This window comes from Plecotus auritus (genome assembly GCF_963455305.1).
Source record: "Plecotus auritus genome assembly, chromosome: 3".
Lineage (NCBI taxonomy): Eukaryota > Metazoa > Chordata > Mammalia > Chiroptera > Vespertilionidae > Plecotus > Plecotus auritus.
Genome location: NC_137772.1, coordinates 227,475,158 through 227,492,751, shown reverse-complemented (window position 1 = coordinate 227,492,751; position 17,594 = coordinate 227,475,158). Strand labels below are relative to the sequence as shown.

The window sequence follows — 17,594 nt, the reverse complement described above, 5'->3', positions numbered from 1 at the left end:
TTTGTTCCGGCCCTCCGGTCCAGTTTAAGAACCCACTGTGGCCCTCGAGTCAAAAAGTTTGCCCACCCCTGCTCTAGATCCTTCAACCACTCACTCTAGGGGGCCCACAGGTTGGGCCCTGACAGCACCCCCTGTGCCCCGCAGACCTCAGCAGTCACGGCTCCCGCAGGACAGGTGCAGCTGCAGGGGCCAACGCCGGCCACAGCGCCCACACTTCCCAATGAGACAAACCCACACGTGTTCTAGGCCTACCTCCAGTGGTTAATTTTATTAGAAAGAACGGTATCAAAATAGACAAATCTGTTTAAGAAGAACCAAAAATGCAGCTTTTTAAAGGGCCAATGAGCATCAACCGTTTTGAAGGCAGCTTCTCCCGGGGCCTGGCGACGCGGGGAGGCTCAGGGCGGGCACAGGCGGGCGTCCGGGACGTCGGCCTAAATAACTTAGGGGGTCTGGCTTCCGCGGGACGCTCCTCACAGGTCTTCGCGGGAGGGCGGCTGTGTGGGGGTCTCCTCTGTGACTTCTGTCAGGAAACAAACAGGCTGCCGGGTAAAACCCATCAACAGGCCCGGGGGTGTGGCCCGAGCCGGGCTGGGGGCCCCGGCTGCGCTGCCTCCTGCCTGGGACTCGGGCGGGTCTGTCACAGCGGATTCAGGCTGGAAACTCCACCAGCGTCCCTGTGGACACTGCTCTTCACCCCCATCTGCTTCTAGGGCTTCATAGACGCCCTGGGAGGGACTGTGCCTCCAAAAGATGGTGCTGTCCAACCCCCCGCCCCCCCCCCCCACACACACCGCTGCAGCCGAGGACCACAGCCCAGGGTTTCCGAGGGAGCAGAGCCCAGGTCTGACGTCCAGCCTCCAGGACTGCCACCCAGGAGCCCTGAGGAGTCTGCAGACCTGCTCATCCCCTCCTCCCCAGCCCCCTCCCCTCCTCCCAGGCCCCTCCCCTCCTCCCAGGCCCTGCCCCTCCTCCCAGCCCCCTCCCCTCCTCCCCAGCCCCCTCCCCTCCTCCCAGGCCCCTCCCCTCCTCCCAGGCCCCGCCCCTCCTCCCCAGCCCCCGCCCCTCCTCCCAGCCCCCTCCCCTCCTCCCAGGCCCCTCCCCTCCTCCCCAGGCCCCTCCCCTCCTCCCCAGACCCCTCCCCTCCTCCCAGCCCCCTCCCCTCCTCCCAGGCCCCGCCCCCTCCTCCCAGCCCCCTCCCCTCCTCCCCAGGCCCCGCCCCCTCCTCCCAGGCCCCTCCCCTCCTCCCCAGCCCCCTGTCCTCCTCCTCCCCAGCCCATCTTTCTCTGCAGCATCTCCTGACCTTCACGGTTCAGGGCTTCACGTGGCATCTCCCACCTCCTGTCTGTGCAGGGAGCTCTGTCCCCACAGAGAAGCCCCCCTCGTCTGCCACGAACCCCAGCTGCCACGGCCAAGGACCGCTCTCCATGTGAATTTAGCTGGGAGCTCCGTGCGGGGCCCAGGACCCCCAGGCGGAGGGCAGCGGGCCAGCTGCATGGAGACCTCCCCACACTCACCCTCCCCCGCTGGCTGCGGTGCCTGCACACAAGCGTCTTCCGTCTCCTCGAAGCCTTCGGGGCACACGCACACGTAGCTGCCAGGCGTGTTGTAGCAGTTCTCGTGTTTCCTCAGACATGGTTTCTCCGGCAGCGAGCACTCGTCCACATCTGAAAGCAAGTCCCTGCATAAGCCAGGGCACTGGGCGGACGCACCGCAGGTGACGGGTTCATCACACACACACGCACACGCACACACACATGCATGGACGCACCACAGGTGACGGGGGGTTGTCACACACACATACATGGACGCACCGCAGGTAACAGGGTTCATCACACACACACACACACACACACACACACACGTGCGTGCACACACATGCAGGCAAGGAGGTTCACTCACACGTGGACACACTGAAGATGATGAGGTTCGCGTGTACGCACACACACACACACACACGGACGCACCACAGATGACGGGGTTCATCACACACACACATACACGCATGGACACACCACAGGTAATGGGGTTCATCACACACACACACACGGATGTGCGCACGCACACACACAAGCAAGGAGGTTCACTCGCTCACACGTGGACACACTGCAGATGATGAGGTTCGCGTGCACGCACACACACATGGACACACCGCAGGTGACGGGTTTGTCACACACACACACACAGACTCAGAAACGTCAGCCAGAGGGAGCAGCAGGGAGAGAAATAACACGCAGCTCCAAGATGGGGCTCTCCGGGAGAAAAGCAGAGGCGAGCACCCAGGGGAGCGCCCAGAGCCTGAGGCCCTGCAGTCCAGCCTCGGGATGCCACCCAGGAGCTGACAGCCAGGGTGGGCGCAAGGCTGGGCAGAGCACGAGGGGCAGGGCCACAGCCGGTCACCAGCCGTGCGGGCACCTGGGCAGCCCTGGCGTCCCCGCCCCCTGCCCCCCGCCTCTGCCTCTCCTGAGACCCGGGGGCTGCAGGGAGCTTGAGCCGGTCCCGTCCCCCGGGCGCGTGGCCGTTCCTGCGGGTCCCTCGGCCGGCACGCTGACCTGCACACTGGCCGCTCTCCTTCGTGTAGCCGGCGATGCACTCCTTGCACTGTCCCGGGCCCTTCCCCGTGCAGCCCACACAGGTGGGGTCACATTCTAGAAACAAGAGGAGAGACCGTGACAGCAGCAGCCCAGCCTCCGGGAGCAGCCGGGGTCTGAGACCCCAGGGCCCGAGAACCAGGTGTCCCGCACCCGTCACGCGGGCGCTCTGCACACCCCACCTGTCTCCCGGCAAAGGGCGGACGAGGGGATCTAGGCCACGATGTGCCTGGAGCTAAGGCCCGAAGGACGGGAACTGGGGACCTGCGGGGCAGCTTCTCCACACAACCCCGAGCTCGGGGACCCTCCCGGCTCGCCTGCTGGGAGCCCCGCACGGGCAGCCAGGGCCATGACGGTCCCGTCAGACAGGAAGGGCTCGTGCCACTGACACGGCCGTCGGGCCCCTGAGGCCCTAAAACCCACGTCCCGGACCGAGCAGTCTGGAAAGTGACCCCAAAGCAGGGAAGAGCGAGAACTGCCGACGGGGTCTACAGCTGACAGCCGGGCAGGAACGGCCCACGTCGCGGCCGAGGCAGGGGTGACGCGGAGACGGTCACCACCGCAGCCCGTGCCCCGACAGGAGGCCGCGGGGACCGCGGAGACGTGAGGCTCCCTCTCCGTGGAACGTCTTCTAGAACCTTCCTGACAGCGCACTCGCACGTCCTGGGTTTTCTGCAGAATGCCTGCCACCTGGACTGCCCCCGGGGCTTGTGAAAGTAGGAAGAGCGAGCGGTGGCTGAGAAACCAGAGCACAGAGCGAGCGCGGAGGGGGCGGGGCCGGGCCACACCTTCGCACTGGAAGGAGCCCCCGACGTTCTGGCAGAACTGCTGGGCGCTGCAGGGGGGCGTCTCCGCCGCACACTCGTCCACATCTGCAACCAACATCCGTGTGAGCGCGCGGCGGCCGCCTCCACCGCGGACCCGGAGCTGGTTCCCCAGCTCGCCGCCAGGGCCAGCCCGGGAAGGGAGGGGCCGCTGTGGGGGGACAGGGACCCGGAGCTGGTTCCCCAGCTCGCCGCCAGGGCCAGCCCGGGAAGGGAGGGGCCGCTGTGGGGGGACAGGGACCCGGAGCTGGTTCCCCAGCTCGCCGCCAGGGCTGTGTGGGGACAGGGACCACGTGCCACAAGCAGGGGTCACTATGAGGGACCGGTGCTGGGTGAGCACCCTTCCTCACGGCCTCGCACAAGCCCTGCAACCAGGCCGGGCTCGGGGTGGGGATCGCACGCGCCCCTACCCTGCACTGGCCATGGGCACACGGCCTGACTGGCTTAAGGCCACGCAGCTCTGAGGGCTGGGGCGGGAGCGCCAGTGATACTGGTGGGAGCCTGCAGGGCTGGGGGGAGGCGGGGGGGGCCTGTAGGATGGGGTGGGGGAGCCTGCAGGGCTGAGGGGGGGAGCCTGCAGGGCTGGGGGGGGGGAGCCTGCAGGGCTGGGGGGGGAGCCTGCAGGGCTGGGGGGGGGAACCTGCAGGGCTGAGGGGGGGAGCCTGCAGGGCTGGGGGGGGGAACCTGCAGGGCTGAGGGGGGGAACCTGCAGGGCTGGGGGGGGGGAACCTGCAGGGCTGGGGGGGAACCTGCAGGGCTGAGGGGGGGAGCCTGCAGGGCTGGGGGGGGGAGCCTGCAGGGCTGGGGGGGGGGGAACCTGCAGGGCTGGGGGGGGGACCTGCAAGGCTGAGGGGGGGAGCCTGCAGGGCTGGGGGGGGGGACCTGCAGGGCTGAGGGGGGGAGCCTGCAGGGCTAGGGGGGGGAACCTGCAGGGCTGAGGGAGGGAACCTGCAGGGCTGAGGGGGGGAGCCTGCAGGGCTGAGGGGGGGAACCTGCAGGGCTGGGGGGGGGGAGCCTGCAGGGCTGAGGGGGGGACCTGCAGGGCTGAGGGGAGCCTGTGCTCGGGGTGAGCTGGAGCCAAAGGAAAGGAGGCACTGGAGCCAGCGGGGCCACAGGCTGGCGGCGGGGCAGAGGGAGACATGCCGGCAGTAAGCAGAGCCAGGGCAGGGGCGTCAGGAGGCGCGGCCTCTCGGCAGCCCCTGGACGGTGCAGCTCCCAGTGGTTCGGGGACAGAAGCGCGAGGGGAGGCCTGGGACTGGCAGGCCTGCCGCACCCTCAGAGCCCAGGTGCCCCCGCATCAGCACCCCCACATCTGCCTCTTATGAACCAGGCCTGAGCCGCAGGACCCGGGGCCTCCGACGGCAGGACGGCTGGTGGGGCCCCTTCCCAGCTGGAGCGCCGGCTGTGAGGCTGAAGGAAACCACACGAGGGGCGAGGGGCGCGCTCGCCTCTGCACCCAGCCTGCAGCCAACACACCGCGTGCGAGTCCAGGCCTCCACCGGGACCGTTAGAAGGGCGTGTGGGAGATCAGAGTCACCGTGCCCACAAGTCCCCAGCAGCGAGTGTCACAGGCAGCCTGCCCGGGGGAGGGACGGCAGACCCCGGGGGAAGGGACGGCAGACCCCCGGGCAGTGGGAGGGACGGCAGACCCCCGGGGGAAGGGACGGCAGACCCCCGGGCAGTGGGAGGGACGGCAGACCCCCGGGCAGTGGGAGGGACGGCAGACCCCCGGGCAGTGGGAGGGACGGCAGACCCCCCGGGCAATGGGAGGGAGGGCAGACCCCCGGGCAGTGGGAGGGCAGACCCCCGGGCAGGGGGAGGGCAGACCCCCGGGCAGGGGGAGGGCAGACCCCCGGGCAGTGGGAGGGACGGCAGACCCTGGGCAGCGGGAGGGACGGCAGACCCCCGGGCAGTGGGAGGGCAGGGGGAGGGGGAGCTGGCCAGCAGCCTCACCCACGCAGGCGCCGTCCTCCGGGGCCCAGCCCGCCTGGCACTCGGTGCAGTCCCTGCTGCTCGGGCCCGTGCACAGCTTGCAGGACTCGTCACAGGCTGGAAGGCAGAGGGGGCGCCGTCGGTAGGGGACCAGCCGTGGCTTCCCGCACGTCGGGGTCTCCCTCCGAGGAGAACCCGGGCTGACATCCGCCAGCCGCGGACTTACAGCCCTCCCCCAGCAGCCAGTCCGCGAGCCGCCGAGGAGGGCGCCCGCCCACGGCCCCCGAGCGGTCAGTGGGGCCGAGCACAGCGGAGGTCTGTCTGCCGGTAAACCTCACTGACCGGGGCCCTGAAGACCAGCTAGGAAGACCCACCTCCCACGCCAGGGCGAGCGGACGGCGTGTCCTCTCGGAGGGGCCTCGGACCAGGAGGTCCTCCAGGCGGCCGCCACCCCCTCCCGCCCGGCTCCTCAGGGACATGCGCGGGGCTCGGCCTGAGTGGCAGCAGGCACCCCGGCCTCTGCACCCCACGCCACATGCACCTGGGACACTCGGCCGGGACCCAGGGCTGGCAGTCCTGCAGGAGGGCGCAGGGGCAGGCCCTGCATTAGAACACGCCAGGCGTCTGGCCGGTCACGAGAAAAGACCCCGTGGATGTCACAGAACTGCCACCCCGAGCTGTCCTCTAGGGGGTCAGGAGGAAAGGGACACTTCTCCCCGGGGGCTGTTTAGGGACAGGACTTGCGACCACCCGGCGCCTTGGTCCTGTCCCTTGCCTCCCCCTGCCCCTGCACGCCTGGGCGGGAGACTCGCAGGCCCGTCCCCACCTCCGCGGGCGCGGTACCTGTGCAGACGCTGTGCGTCTCGTTCCGCAGCGCGCTGAAGTAGCCGTCCACGCAGTCGGTGCACAGGGCCCCGCGGTAGCCCGGGTGGCACTGGCAGGACCCGTCGCCCTCCCTGCTGCCGTCTCCGCTACAGCGCCCGTTCCCGCTGCAGGGCCTCTCGGACCCGCCCTGGCACGCTGTGGGGACAGGGAGCCGTCAGGTGCGCGCAGGAGGCAGCCAGGGCACGTCCTCACAGGGCCAGCGCCGCGTCGTCGCACGATGCAGCTTTCTGCTAAAACCCAAGCCCGCTTTTCCCCGGAGCCTGCAGGCTGCCTGGGGACCGCGGGCCTGCGGGTGGGAGAGGGCGTCTGGGCAGCCTCACCGGAGGCTCAGAACGAGGATGCTCACACGGGGTGGGGTGGGGGGGAGCCGATGGACAGCAAGACTGTCTGGAGGTGGCCACCCGCCACCAGAAAGTGGGAAAGGCAGGCAGGAGGCGGCTTCGGTCAGAGAGGGCCTGACCGTCAGAACCGAAAACCGCGCCACGCTGTCCGGCCGGCCACGTGAGTGACAGGTAATGCCCAAACGCAGGGGGCGTAGCCCTGAGCCACCCCGAGGCACAGCCGCCCCCTGGCCGCGGCCCCTCACAGGTGGGCCTTTGCTGTGAGGAGGTGGCCAGGGCCACGGAGCCGCCTCCCACACGCGTGCCAGCGCCGGGCAGGGCGTTAGCAGGAACCCTCCGGTGGGCCCGGAGGCGGCGGCGCCCCAGGTCCCGCCCCTGGGGAACCGACGCGGGTAACTCGGGATCTCGCCGGGAAACGTACCGAGACAGTCGGGGCCGTAGGTTCCCGGAGAACAGCAAACTTTCAGCGTTTTCACACAAAACCATTCAAATAAGTCAGGGTGCTCCTTCTTCCTAGGGAGTTAAAGTGTTCGTTAAACCTCACACACGTGTCTTAGAGCAAAACCGCAGGTCACGGCCGTGCACGCTCCCAGCCTCTTGCAGCCCGGAGGCCCAGGCGTGCACACCCTGCCCCGTCCTCGCTGGGTCACTGCCCGAAGGGCATCGAAGACGGCCCGGGCGGGGGTGGGAAGAAGCCGGTGTGTGGACGCCCTCGGACCTGCTTCTGTAACTTTCCTGAGGGTGAAGTTACTTCAAAATCACGCCTGAAAAGAAAGCATTTGTGGTGGTTCCCATGACCGCACGGAGCGGGCGGACACTCACAGCCGCAGCCACCAGGCCTCCAGCTGCTCCTCGTGCTCCTCCACCAGGCGGTTGCACTCGAAGTCGCTGCTCCCACACAGGCCCTCCACGATCTCCAGGAGGCGGACCTCGCTGCAAGGAAGTGACCAGCACCGGTCAGCCCAGCACCGGTCAGCCCAGCACCCGGTCAGCCCAGCACCCGTCTGCCCAGCACCGGTCAGCCCAGCACCGGTCAGCCCAGCACTCGTCAGCCCAGCACCGGTCAGCCCAGCACCCGTCAGCCCCGCACCCGTCAGCCCAGCACCGGTCAGCCCAAGCACCCGGTCAGCCCAGCACCCGGTCAGCCCCAGCACCCGGTCAGCCCAGCACCCGGTCAGCCCAGCACCCATCAGCCCCAGCACCCGGCCAGCCCATCATCTGGTCAGCCCATCATCTGGTCAGCCCAGCACCCGGCCAGCCCAGCACCCGGCCAGCCCATCATCTGGTCAGGCCAGCACCCGGTCAGCCCAGCACCCGGCCAGCCCATCATCTGGTCAGCCCATCATCTGGTCAGCCCAGCACCCGGCCAGCCCAGCACCCGGCCAGCCCATCATCTGGTCAGCCCAGCACCCGGCCAGCCCAGCACCCGGTCAGCCCATCATCTGGTCAGCCCATCATCTGGTCAGCCCAGCACCCGGTCAGCCCAGCACCCGGTCAGCCCTCCTACAGGGAGGTGCTGAGGCCCCACCAGGGGCCACGCGTGGTGCTATGCAGAGGACTGAGCTGGAGGGGGATGGGTGTCAGGGAGGCCTCTCTGTCTTCAGGGTGATGGGCAGAGTCAGGGGGGGTCCCCAGGGGAAACCCTGAAGCTGGTGGGTGGGAGCTCTGGACAGAGGGGAAGCCAGCGGCTGACAGCTTGTGGGATGGACTCTGTCCTTGCGTCTCAGAGAGGCTGGCGTGTCTGTCGTGTGGACAGGGAGCCACAGGGCCAGCTACGGCCAGTGGGTCAGCTCCAGGCCAGAGCACAGGTGAGCCAGCGTGGGGGCCATGATCCAGGACTGCAGTGCTCAGAGCGGGGGCACCCACCTGGACTCATACTTGGACAGCGACTTCTCCTCCCAGGCCGTGTTCCCACCGCCGAAGTTCTTCTTCGCCGTGTCCACCATTCCCTGCGGGCGGAGCGTGGGCATGGGCTCAGGCTCCCCGTCCCTGGTGGGGGTGACCATGTACACCTCGGGGTAACTAGGGCCACCTCGGGAGTGACCCGGGGCCGTCTCGGGGGTAACCTGGGCCCATATGGGGTGTCCCCGGCCCATGAAGGGGTGTCCCGGTCCATATGGGGTGTCCCGGCCCATGACGGGTGGCCCGATCCTCGGGGTGGCCTGGGTCCGGTCCCGCGGGCGGCCCACCTGGTTGAACTTGTCCACCAGCTCCCGGCAGCGCTTGCAGGGCGTCGGCTTCGGGGAGGCCTCGCGGGGAAGCCCCAGCAGCAGCCCCAGCAGCAGCCCCAGCGCGGCCCGGGCCGGGGGGCGCATGGCGGCCGAACGGCACCGGCCGAGTGGGAAACGGCGCGCACTCCGGCCTCCACCGCCCACCGGCTCCGCGCCCGCGGTTCCCGGGGCTACTTGACGGAGCCCGGCTGGGCCCCGCCCCCCGCCAGCCCTCGCGATGCCATTGGTCGGGAGAATCCTCCCCGTCCCCATGTGGCCCAATCAGGACTCGCCACGAGGTGGCCAATAGGGAGGTCCCGGGTCAGCGTCCGCGGGGACCGCCCCCGGCGCCATCTTTACTCCGGGCGATCGGGGTACCCGCGGCGCCGGCCGGGCCCTGGCGGCCATGTTAGAGTCGGGCAAGGGCTCCCCCCCCCCCCCCGCCCCGCTTCCCGGCCTCCGCCGCCCCATTTCCAGCCGCGGGAGCCGAGACGGCCGCGCTCCGAGACGCGCCACCGCGGACGAGCGAGGTCAGCGTGTGCTGCCGCGGGCGGGGCCCCGGGTGGGCGGCGGGGGTCCCGAGCCGAAGCTCCCGCGGCCTTTCCGCGCGTGTCCACGTGGGACGCCGCCGGCCGGCTCACCTCCTCAGCGGGGCCCCGGAACCCCCATTTCCCCGGCGCCCCGTGCGCGGCCGGCTTCTGTCAAGTCTTTGCTGTGACGTGTTGTTAGGCCGACGGACGCTGCGACCGGCGCCCCCGGCCTCGTGGGCCCTCCCGGTGTGGCCGCAGCGCCAGGCCGCCCGCAGCCCGCGCCCTGCAGTGGGCGCCTCCATTCTTCACGTGAAGCGCCCCAGAGCCGCCGCGCCGAGGGTCCCCGAGGGGCGCGCGGGAGCTGCCGCCCAGGATGGCGGGGAAGAGGCCGCCGGGCTCGGGCAGGCAGCGCCGGCTGCTGGGGCTGCTGGTGGCCGTGGCCGCCGTCCACCTGGTCGCCTGCCCCTACACGAAGGTGGAGGAGAGCTTCAGCCTGCAGGCCGCGCACGACCTGCTCTACCACCGGCTGGACGTGGAGCAGGTGAGGACGCGCCTGCGCCCCGCGGCCGAGTCCCGGAGCCCCGGCCGCGGCTGACCTTGCCTCCCCCGCAGTACGACCACCTGGAGTTCCCGGGCGTGGTCCCCAGGACGTTCCTCGGGCCGCTGGTCCTCGCGGCGCTGTCCAGCCCCGTGGTCTGCGCGCTCTCTCTGCTGGGCGCGTCCAAGTTCTACTCTCAGCTGACAGGTAAGAGCTGTCGCGGGACCTGGCGACCTCCGCCAGCTGGGGGCTGCCCCGCTCAGTGTCCACCTGGGGCCGCGCTGCCCTCGGCCACTCAGCAGGCGCTTCAGAGCACCGGTGGAGGTCGGACGTCCGCCCTTTCTGGGGTGTGACCCGGGTTCCCGGGACAGGGAACCCAGCCGAGCGCCCCTCGCGGCTGTGAAATGAGGGTGTCTGCACCTTCCCGCTCGCCCGAGGCTCCCGGTGCAGATCCTTCTGGGTTTTTCTCTGCACCGAGCTCTGCAGCCTCCGTTTCCAGCCAGGAGCACCGTCATTCCAGTTCAGTATGTTTTTGTTGCATCCAAACCCAGACCGTGTTCACATTCCCCCACCGACGCAAGCACGTCCTCACGGCGCATTTGTCCGGCCTGACGGCGAGCTGTGACGGAGCCAGATCCCCCAGGAGCAGCCGCTGGGCTCCCGAAGGCAGCCTAGGAGGCCGCGGTCTGCAGTCACACCGGCAGCTAGACATGTGGCTGGTTACAGGGGCTCTGGAGAGCCCCGGGTGGGCGGGAGGGTGGGGACCTGTCTGAGCATGTGGTGCTGGATGTGTCCCGGCCAAGTGAGGGCTTCTGGTGCCATTTTCAGGCGCGGCACCCTGGTACAGACCATGCCTGCCCTGCCCACGTCTCGCAGTCACAGTGAAGTGTGGGGGCTGGGCCATCCGTTCCCCACATACAGTCGTTTTTAACACCAAAGACCCCCCCCTCGGGGTTGTCGCGCTGTCACCGGGTCGCTGACCGACCGCTGCAGGTTAGCATCAAAGACCGCGTGGCTGGTCACACACCCGTGGCCTCTGTGTTCAGTCAGAGCCGTCCTTGGACTCGGTGTGATACTTGGACTTTGGACTTTGCAAAAAGAAGTGCGACGGCATTTCGGGGCCACGGCGGCCACCATGTTCTGCTGGATGACGGCCACGCAGTTCCACCTGATGTTCTACTGCACGCGGACGCTGCCCAACGTGCTGGCGCTGCCCGTGGGTACGTAGTGGACGCCCGTCAGGCCCCGCCCCGCGATGGCTCCCGTGCCTCTCACTGGGTTCGGGGCACACCTGCCCGGTGACAGGACCGCCCCGGTGACAGGACCGCCCGGTGACAGGACCGCCGGGAGGGCAGTGGCGTCTGCTCTCAGCTGGGTGGAGGTGCACTTCCCAGGAGAGGGCACCTGGGACGGCTCCCTGTGCAGGGACCAGGGCAGATGGCAGCTCGCGCTGGGCGCCCCAGGCAGATTGGGGGGCCACAGGGAGGCCATGGATGCGTGGGTTTGGGGGGTCTGTGCTGACCTGGTAGGGCGTGGCCCGGCCCTGGGAGGGGCCCTCTGCTGGACTCCGCGGGGGAGGTGGTGAGCAGGGCGCCATTCCCCGTGAACTGTGGGTGGAGCCAGCAGGACGCACTGAGCATAGCAGGACTGGAGTGGAGGACGGGAGGACGGCCTTGGTGGGCACTGCACACGGAGCCCCAGGCCCTCGACATAGCCCTGGTGTCCGGGCTGTGTGACGGTGCAGAATGCGGGGTTGGGGCGGGACGGTCCTGGGGGCCCGGCCTGCACTGGGGGCCTGGTCCTGAGGGTGCTTGCTGCCTCCTGAGGTTCTGCGTGGTCTCACACGAGCGGTAAAGGCTGCGTCTTGCGGTTCACAGTGCTGCTGGCCCTGGCGGCCTGGCTGCAGCAGCGGTGGGCCCGCTTCATCCGGCTCTCGGCGCTGGCCATCCTGGTCTTCCGGGCCGAGCTGAGCCTGCTCCTGGGCCTCGTGCTGCTGCTGCTGCTCTGCACCCGGCGGCTGTCCGTGGCCAGGGCCCTGCGCTACGCCGTGCCCGCCGGCCTGCTCTGCCTCGGTGAGTCGGAGTGCCGCCTCCGCCTGGAGGTGGCACCTGCTCTCGTTTCAGAAACGAAGAAGAATTGGGAGGGTTTGATGTTGTCACTGAACAAAATTCCCTTGAAATCTGAGCAGCGTTAGAAAGTCCTTGCCATGCTGCCTGAGCATCCCCAAAGGGGCTCCCCGCCTCCCACTACGCCCAGGTCATGTGACCCCCAGGAAGATGCCCTGGGGGACCCAGGCCCCAACACGCCACTTCCTTCCTGTGAAGCTGATGGCTCGCGGGGCCGTGGGCCTGGGACCCGGGCCGCGGGCTGAGCTCAGGGGCGTCCTCTCGGGGACCCGTTGCTCTGCCAGGACTGACGGTGGCCGTGGACTCCTGCTTCTGGCGCTACCTCGTGTGGCCGGAAGGAGCTGTGCTCTGGTACAACACCGTCCAGAACAAAAGCTCCAACTGGGGCGTATCCTTTACCTGTGGCCGTGGGTGGCCCGCTGGGCAGGGTGCCGGCGGCCGGGGCCTCGCTCAGGCCGGGCCAGGAGCTGCTCTCCTCCCAGCCGTCTCACCCCACGGGGCACCTGAGGGGTGTGTGGCAGAGCTATAGCGCCAGGACCAGCGCCTTCACCCTGTCCACCCCGGAGACCCTGCAGCGCGGGGCTGGGGTCTCTGCTCCGGTCCTGCCCACCCTCTGGAAACAATGCCTTACGTTTGGAGCCCCAGCTTCCCCCTCAGTCCTGTGACTCTGCTTTCTGGTGCTTCATTGTGGGATTTAAACCCACGGAGAGAACAGTGGGCTGAGTCCCCAGTGCACCCGTCACCCAGGACAGTGGTTTCCATGGAGAAGAAGGACGGGAGGGACAAGCCCCGCACAGCCTGGTCACCGTTCCCTGGATGTGGTGCTGCCCAGGCCAGGTCCTGGCCTCGGTCCCCGAGTGAGGGGACCACGTGGTGACCGGAGGCCCAGGGGTCCGGGGCACCCTGGGCAGAGACACCTGTCGGGGCTGTGTCTTCCCTGTGCTCCTGGCTTGAACCCGACTGACGGGATGCATGCCCATCGCTGACACGTGGCCTCCTTGACTCTCCGCGCAGACCTCACCCCTGCTGTGGTACTTCTACTCGGCCCTGCCCCGGGGCCTGGGCAGCAGCCTGCTGTTCGTGCCCCTGGGCCTTGTGGACAGAAGGGCCTTGGCATTGCTCCTGCCGGCACTGGGGTTCGTGGCCCTGTACTCGATGCTCCCACACAAGGAGCTGCGTTTCATCATCTACGCCTTCCCCCTGCTTAACGCCGTGGCCGCCCGGGGCTGTGCCTACCTGTGAGTGCTGGCTCCTCTGCCCACGGGCTCCGAGGCTCCAAGGGGCCGATCTGCAAGGGAAACAGGGCAGCCCCGCGTCTCCAATGCAGTGGCCTCTGGGCCAGGCCGGGTCAGGATGGGCCACGCACTGGCCAGGGCGCTGCTTGGTCCGTCTCTGTCTTCAGTTAATCCGGACGCGTGTCCCAGGCCTGCCTGCGCATGGCTGTGCTGAGCGTCCAGGCGCAGTCACTCGGGGCAGCAGGAGAGAGCGGCCAGGCCGGGAGGGTGTGAGGCGGGGGTCAGGGGAAGAAGGGTTGCTCAGCGGCAGGCTGGCTCGCCTTGGGGGCTGAGAAAGGGGGCCCCAGTTCATCAGATCCCAGCCAGCCACTTGTGAGCGTGGAGTCCTCCTATGGTGCCCTGTAGTAGGGAGGAGGGTGCTGGGCACTGAACTCACACTCCCCGACCAATAGTCCAGCGTCGGGGGAGCAGAGCAGGTGGGTGGGGACTGGAGAGAAGGGACAGGCTGTGTGTCTGGCAGGAGGCAGCGGTGCACTGGGGCCTCTTCCCCCCCAAACCCCGACAGAGACATGGCAGTTACTCCTGGACATTGGTCCCAGGGACTAGGGTGAAGGTTTGGGTGGTCGGTTTGCATCTCAGAAGGCAGAAACAGGACTCACACTCGCAAGCTCTGCAGTCACTGCCCGTGAGCGGCCCAGGGCCACCGTCCCCCCCAGGGGGGGCTGGAGCACAGTGAAGACAGGCGGCGGCGACGTCGTTCACACCGAGGCTCTGCAGACCCGCTCGGCCAGCGCCTGGTTGAGGGGCCCGGCAGGGCCTGAGTGGAGTCTGGTCAAGGGTCCCCTGAGTTGACACAGGCCAGCACTCTGAGGGCCCAGGTGGACAGCATTCTCTCTGCGGGCTCAGGTCTCTTGTGGCCTCTGCCCCGCCATGTCTGCCGGCTCCTTACACGCCACACAGCATTCAGTGTTCGGCCTCAGGCTGTGCTCGAATCTAAGTCATAACTCAGGGTGTTTCACATTCTAATGTCAATTTTAAATGGTCATTTTGGGTGGGATTTCAGAGAAAAACTGGAAGGTAGTTGACCCACTTTAGTAATTTATATGCCTACCTGGTGATTAACCTCGTTAGGACTCGGTGAAGGGGACCAGCAGGTTCACGTTCGTGGTGACGTTTCTCCCACCCGCTGCTGTCACTCACTCCACGAAACGACTGCTCTCCGCAGGCTGAACAACCACAAGAAGTCCTGGCTGTGCAGGGCGGGCTCCCTCCTCGTGCTCGGGCACCTCGTGCTGAACGCCGCCCACTCGGCCACGGCTCTCTACGTGTCCCACTTCAACTACCCTGGCGGCGTGGCCATGCAGCGGCTACACGAGCTGGTGCCCCCCCACACAGGTAGGTGCTCGGCGGTGCGGGACCCGCTGCAGCTCGGCCAGAGGCACCCAGCCCGGTTCTAACCACACACATGGTTGTCCCCAGACGTCGTCCTGCACATCGATGTGGCTGCTGCACAGACGGGCGTGTCCCGGTTCTTGGAGGTCAACGGCGGCTGGAGGTCTGTTCCTGCCGTGGGTGACTGCCGGTGGGGACGCCGGTGGTAGGGCCATGGCCCAGGTGCACTCGTTCTCCTGTCTTGCAGATACGAGAAGAGGGAGGATGTGCAGCCAGGGTCAGAGCACATGCTGGCCTACACGCACCTGCTCATGGAGGCGGCCCCTGGGCACCTAGCCCTCTACAGGGACACACACCGGGTGCTGGCCAGTGTCGTGGGCACCACGGGGGTGAGTCTGAACCTGACCACACTGCCTCCCTTCAGCGTCAACCTGCAGACAAAGCTGGTGCTTCTGGAGAGACGGCTCGGGCCCTCCTGAGGGAACGCCCAGCGCCCGACAAGAACAGCACAGGCACAGCCACCCACACGCCGTGCCTCCTGCACGGGCCCGAAGGCTGGCCGAAGCCACCCTGCCACCCCTGAGGCAGGGACCCCACGTGGGCACTGCACACTGAGCGGCCTGGGCACAGCGGGCTGCCCTGGGAAGCTGCTGTGGGGAGGCAGCCACATGAGCTGCCCGGGGGCCTGAGCACCTAACAAGCGCAGCCTTTGGGAAGGTCACGTGTCTGTAGCTGTGAAGTCGGAGCCCCCGCACCTGCTGGATGGAGTACCCCCACCTGAATCCCACGCTGGGCGAGTTTTTCTCCATTGTCCCAGGGACACAGTTCCATCACGAGGAAATTTCAGACATACACATTCAAGTGGAATGAGAATTAAAGCGTGTACATCTTCTTAGTCTTACATGTGATGTTTCCAGAGAGTGCCTTCACCTAGGTTTTATTTATTATTATTTTTAACATATATGTGTTTTCTTATTTCAGAGAGGAAGGGAGAGGAAGAGGGAGATAGGAACATCAATGATGAGAGAGACTCATTGATCGGCTGCCTCCTGCATGCCCCCTACTGGGAATCAAGCCTGCAACCTGGGCATGTGCCCTTGACTGGAATTGAACCTGACTCTCTATCCACTGAGCCAAACCAGCTAGGGCTAAGTTATTTTTATGTGATGAACTAGTGGCCTGGTGCATGGATTCTTGCACATTGAAAGGAAATTAATTAGAAGAAATATTTTAATATCGCTATTCACCCTTTCTCTATAATAGAAGTGTCAACCAAATTCACCATCAACAATGACAGATCGAAACACACGTTTGCAATTGGCGCCAGTGAGAGCTTTATATGTATCACACGTGCACGAGTCAACTTAGCCTTTTATAGATATAGAATAAACTTGCTTAATTAGACCTGCTTTCTGATGTAGCTAAACTTTTTCCAGCCCAGTGAAGCACCCCAACTTCTCTTTTAGGTAATTGTTAGCAACACAGCAGTAAATATCAACACGAAGCAGATTATTATTGTAGATCACACAGGGAGAACAAAGGGTGAAATATTTAACTTGCAGCAGTGTCTGACTATATTCTGCGCAGTGAGAAAACCTGAAGTCATTTTCAAGGTCCACCATTTCTTCTGTTCAGTCTGGTCAAGTTTCTAAACTTTCTAAATCTCCGTTTTCCAGCTAATGAAAAGAAAATAGGATTCCATTGAGTCTCCTATCTGCCTACTCCAGGACTTCTGTGAGGATCGAATGAGATGAGGCATGGGGAAACGCTACACAGACATTTGGTTAACGTGTGAAATGTTTGCACCTGGCTATAAAGCAAGTCATGTTTTTGGGCTGAAGAAACTGTAAGGAGGCTAGTTGCTAGGGAGAGGAAGTGGGGCATTGCTACGTGACATCATACCCGGCGCCCACAGCCACTGTTTCCGGGCTGGGCTGGGGGCCACATTTTGCACCGTGGCAGCGTCGGCTGTGATTTGATGGGCTGTTGCTCTGGGGTGGTGGCGAGGCCTGTGTCCACTTGGGGGAAGCCAAGTGTTGCTTTGTCGGCGCCAAGTACACAGTGCCGTTTCTCTGTAAATGGCCAGTGTGTGTCACAGCAGCTCCTGCGTTGAGTGTCTGCCCCCTGGTGCTCAGTGCACATCATAGTGACGGGTCAGGCAGTCAGACACTTAGCATATTAGCCTTTTATATATATATATAGATCCGGCACGTTTATGCTTTACTGAACCACATTTATTAAGTAGCCAAAGTGTGTTTGACACCGAAGTTAATACAAAGAATGGGGTGTCACTGCACATGTGTGCACACACATACCACATGCACACACACGCAACTCAAGTGCATAAAGACAAGCTATCGTCTGAGCAGTCGAGAGTGAGTTGCCTTTCGCATGGCCTGGACCCTGACTACCCTAGTGTGTCTAGGGAAGGCACTGCAGTCACTGTTTGCTCCACAGCAACTGACTGGCAGACTGCAGACCCTTCAGACCAGGACCTCCTGCAGCTGTGCCACACATGGCGCCCGCTGGCCATGCGGCCAGCAGTCTGCAGGGCCTCCGCCTCTGCCCGTCAGCCCTGGGCACTGCGTGTGTGTGTGTGTGTGTGTGTGAGTTCTTGCCCACCCCCATTTATCAGTTTGTCATCAGTACTTGTTATTTATCTATGATTGGCATTTGTCACTCATTGGTAATTTCTCAGCATTCAAATATTTGTCAGTTATTGGCATGTGCACCTGAGTTGCTACTGGGCCTGACGGTCTGAGAGTCACGCCGTCTACTTTCCTTGTGTTCAGATTGTGCAGGGTTCACTCCACAGGGCTGTCGGGCTGTCACATGCCCCGTCATGGTAACTTCCGGAGCACTGTCCTACTTCGTGGCATAAGGTGTGCACTCCCGTTCCTCTAGGCCTCTGCCCACACCCTGGAACCAGCCATTTCTCTGAGGGCACCTTTGGGCAGGAGATGGTTTGACAAACCACGATCTGGTACAAA

At 65.6% G+C, this 17,594-nt stretch overlaps 2 protein-coding genes across 2 annotated transcripts; one reads left to right on the top strand and one right to left on the bottom strand.

The window, feature by feature from the left end:
- Nucleotides 1-242: 242 nt before the first annotated feature.
- On the bottom strand, nt 243-9,518 carry CRELD2 (cysteine rich with EGF like domains 2). The gene is made up of 10 exons (XM_080661449.1): nt 8,763-9,518; nt 8,440-8,522; nt 7,396-7,506; nt 6,995-7,086; nt 6,191-6,367; nt 5,369-5,464; nt 3,380-3,463; nt 2,553-2,648; nt 1,518-1,667; nt 243-523 (listed from the first exon to the last, which is right to left on the bottom strand). Exons 1-10 carry the CDS (start codon nt 9,054-9,056, stop codon nt 474-476), a joined length of 1,233 nt encoding a protein of 410 aa, XP_080517575.1. The 5' UTR covers nt 9,057-9,518; the 3' UTR covers nt 243-473.
- Nucleotides 9,259-15,496, top strand: ALG12 (ALG12 alpha-1,6-mannosyltransferase). Its single transcript, XM_080661448.1, has 10 exons — nt 9,259-9,313; nt 9,513-9,854; nt 9,926-10,058; nt 10,898-11,071; nt 11,729-11,923; nt 12,262-12,365; nt 12,992-13,215; nt 14,438-14,607; nt 14,692-14,767; nt 14,852-15,496. Exons 2-10 carry the CDS (start codon nt 9,687-9,689, stop codon nt 15,081-15,083), a joined length of 1,476 nt encoding a protein of 491 aa, XP_080517574.1. The 5' UTR covers nt 9,259-9,313; nt 9,513-9,686; the 3' UTR covers nt 15,084-15,496.
- Nucleotides 15,497-17,594: the final 2,098 nt, after the last annotated feature.

Excerpts from the sequence above, each read along its gene's own strand:
- CRELD2 (XM_080661449.1), bottom strand. The coding sequence starts at position 9,056 with ATGGGGACGGGGAGGATTCTCCCGACCAATGGCATCGCGAGGGCTGGC. Across the intron at positions 7,507-8,439 it reads CTGTCCAAGTATGAGTCCAG|CGAGGTCCGCCTCCTGGAGA; the intron begins GTGGGTGCCCCC and ends ACTTCCTTGCAG. Across the intron at positions 2,649-3,379 it reads GGGCTCCTTCCAGTGCGAAG|AATGTGACCCCACCTGTGTG; the intron begins GTGTGGCCCGGC and ends TCTTGTTTCTAG.
- ALG12 (XM_080661448.1), top strand. The coding sequence starts at position 9,687 with ATGGCGGGGAAGAGGCCGCCGGGCTCGGGCAGGCAGCGCCGGCTGCTG. Across the intron at positions 11,072-11,728 it reads CGTGCTGGCGCTGCCCGTGG|TGCTGCTGGCCCTGGCGGCC; the intron begins GTACGTAGTGGA and ends TGCGGTTCACAG. Across the intron at positions 13,216-14,437 it reads GCCCGGGGCTGTGCCTACCT|GCTGAACAACCACAAGAAGT; the intron begins GTGAGTGCTGGC and ends TGCTCTCCGCAG.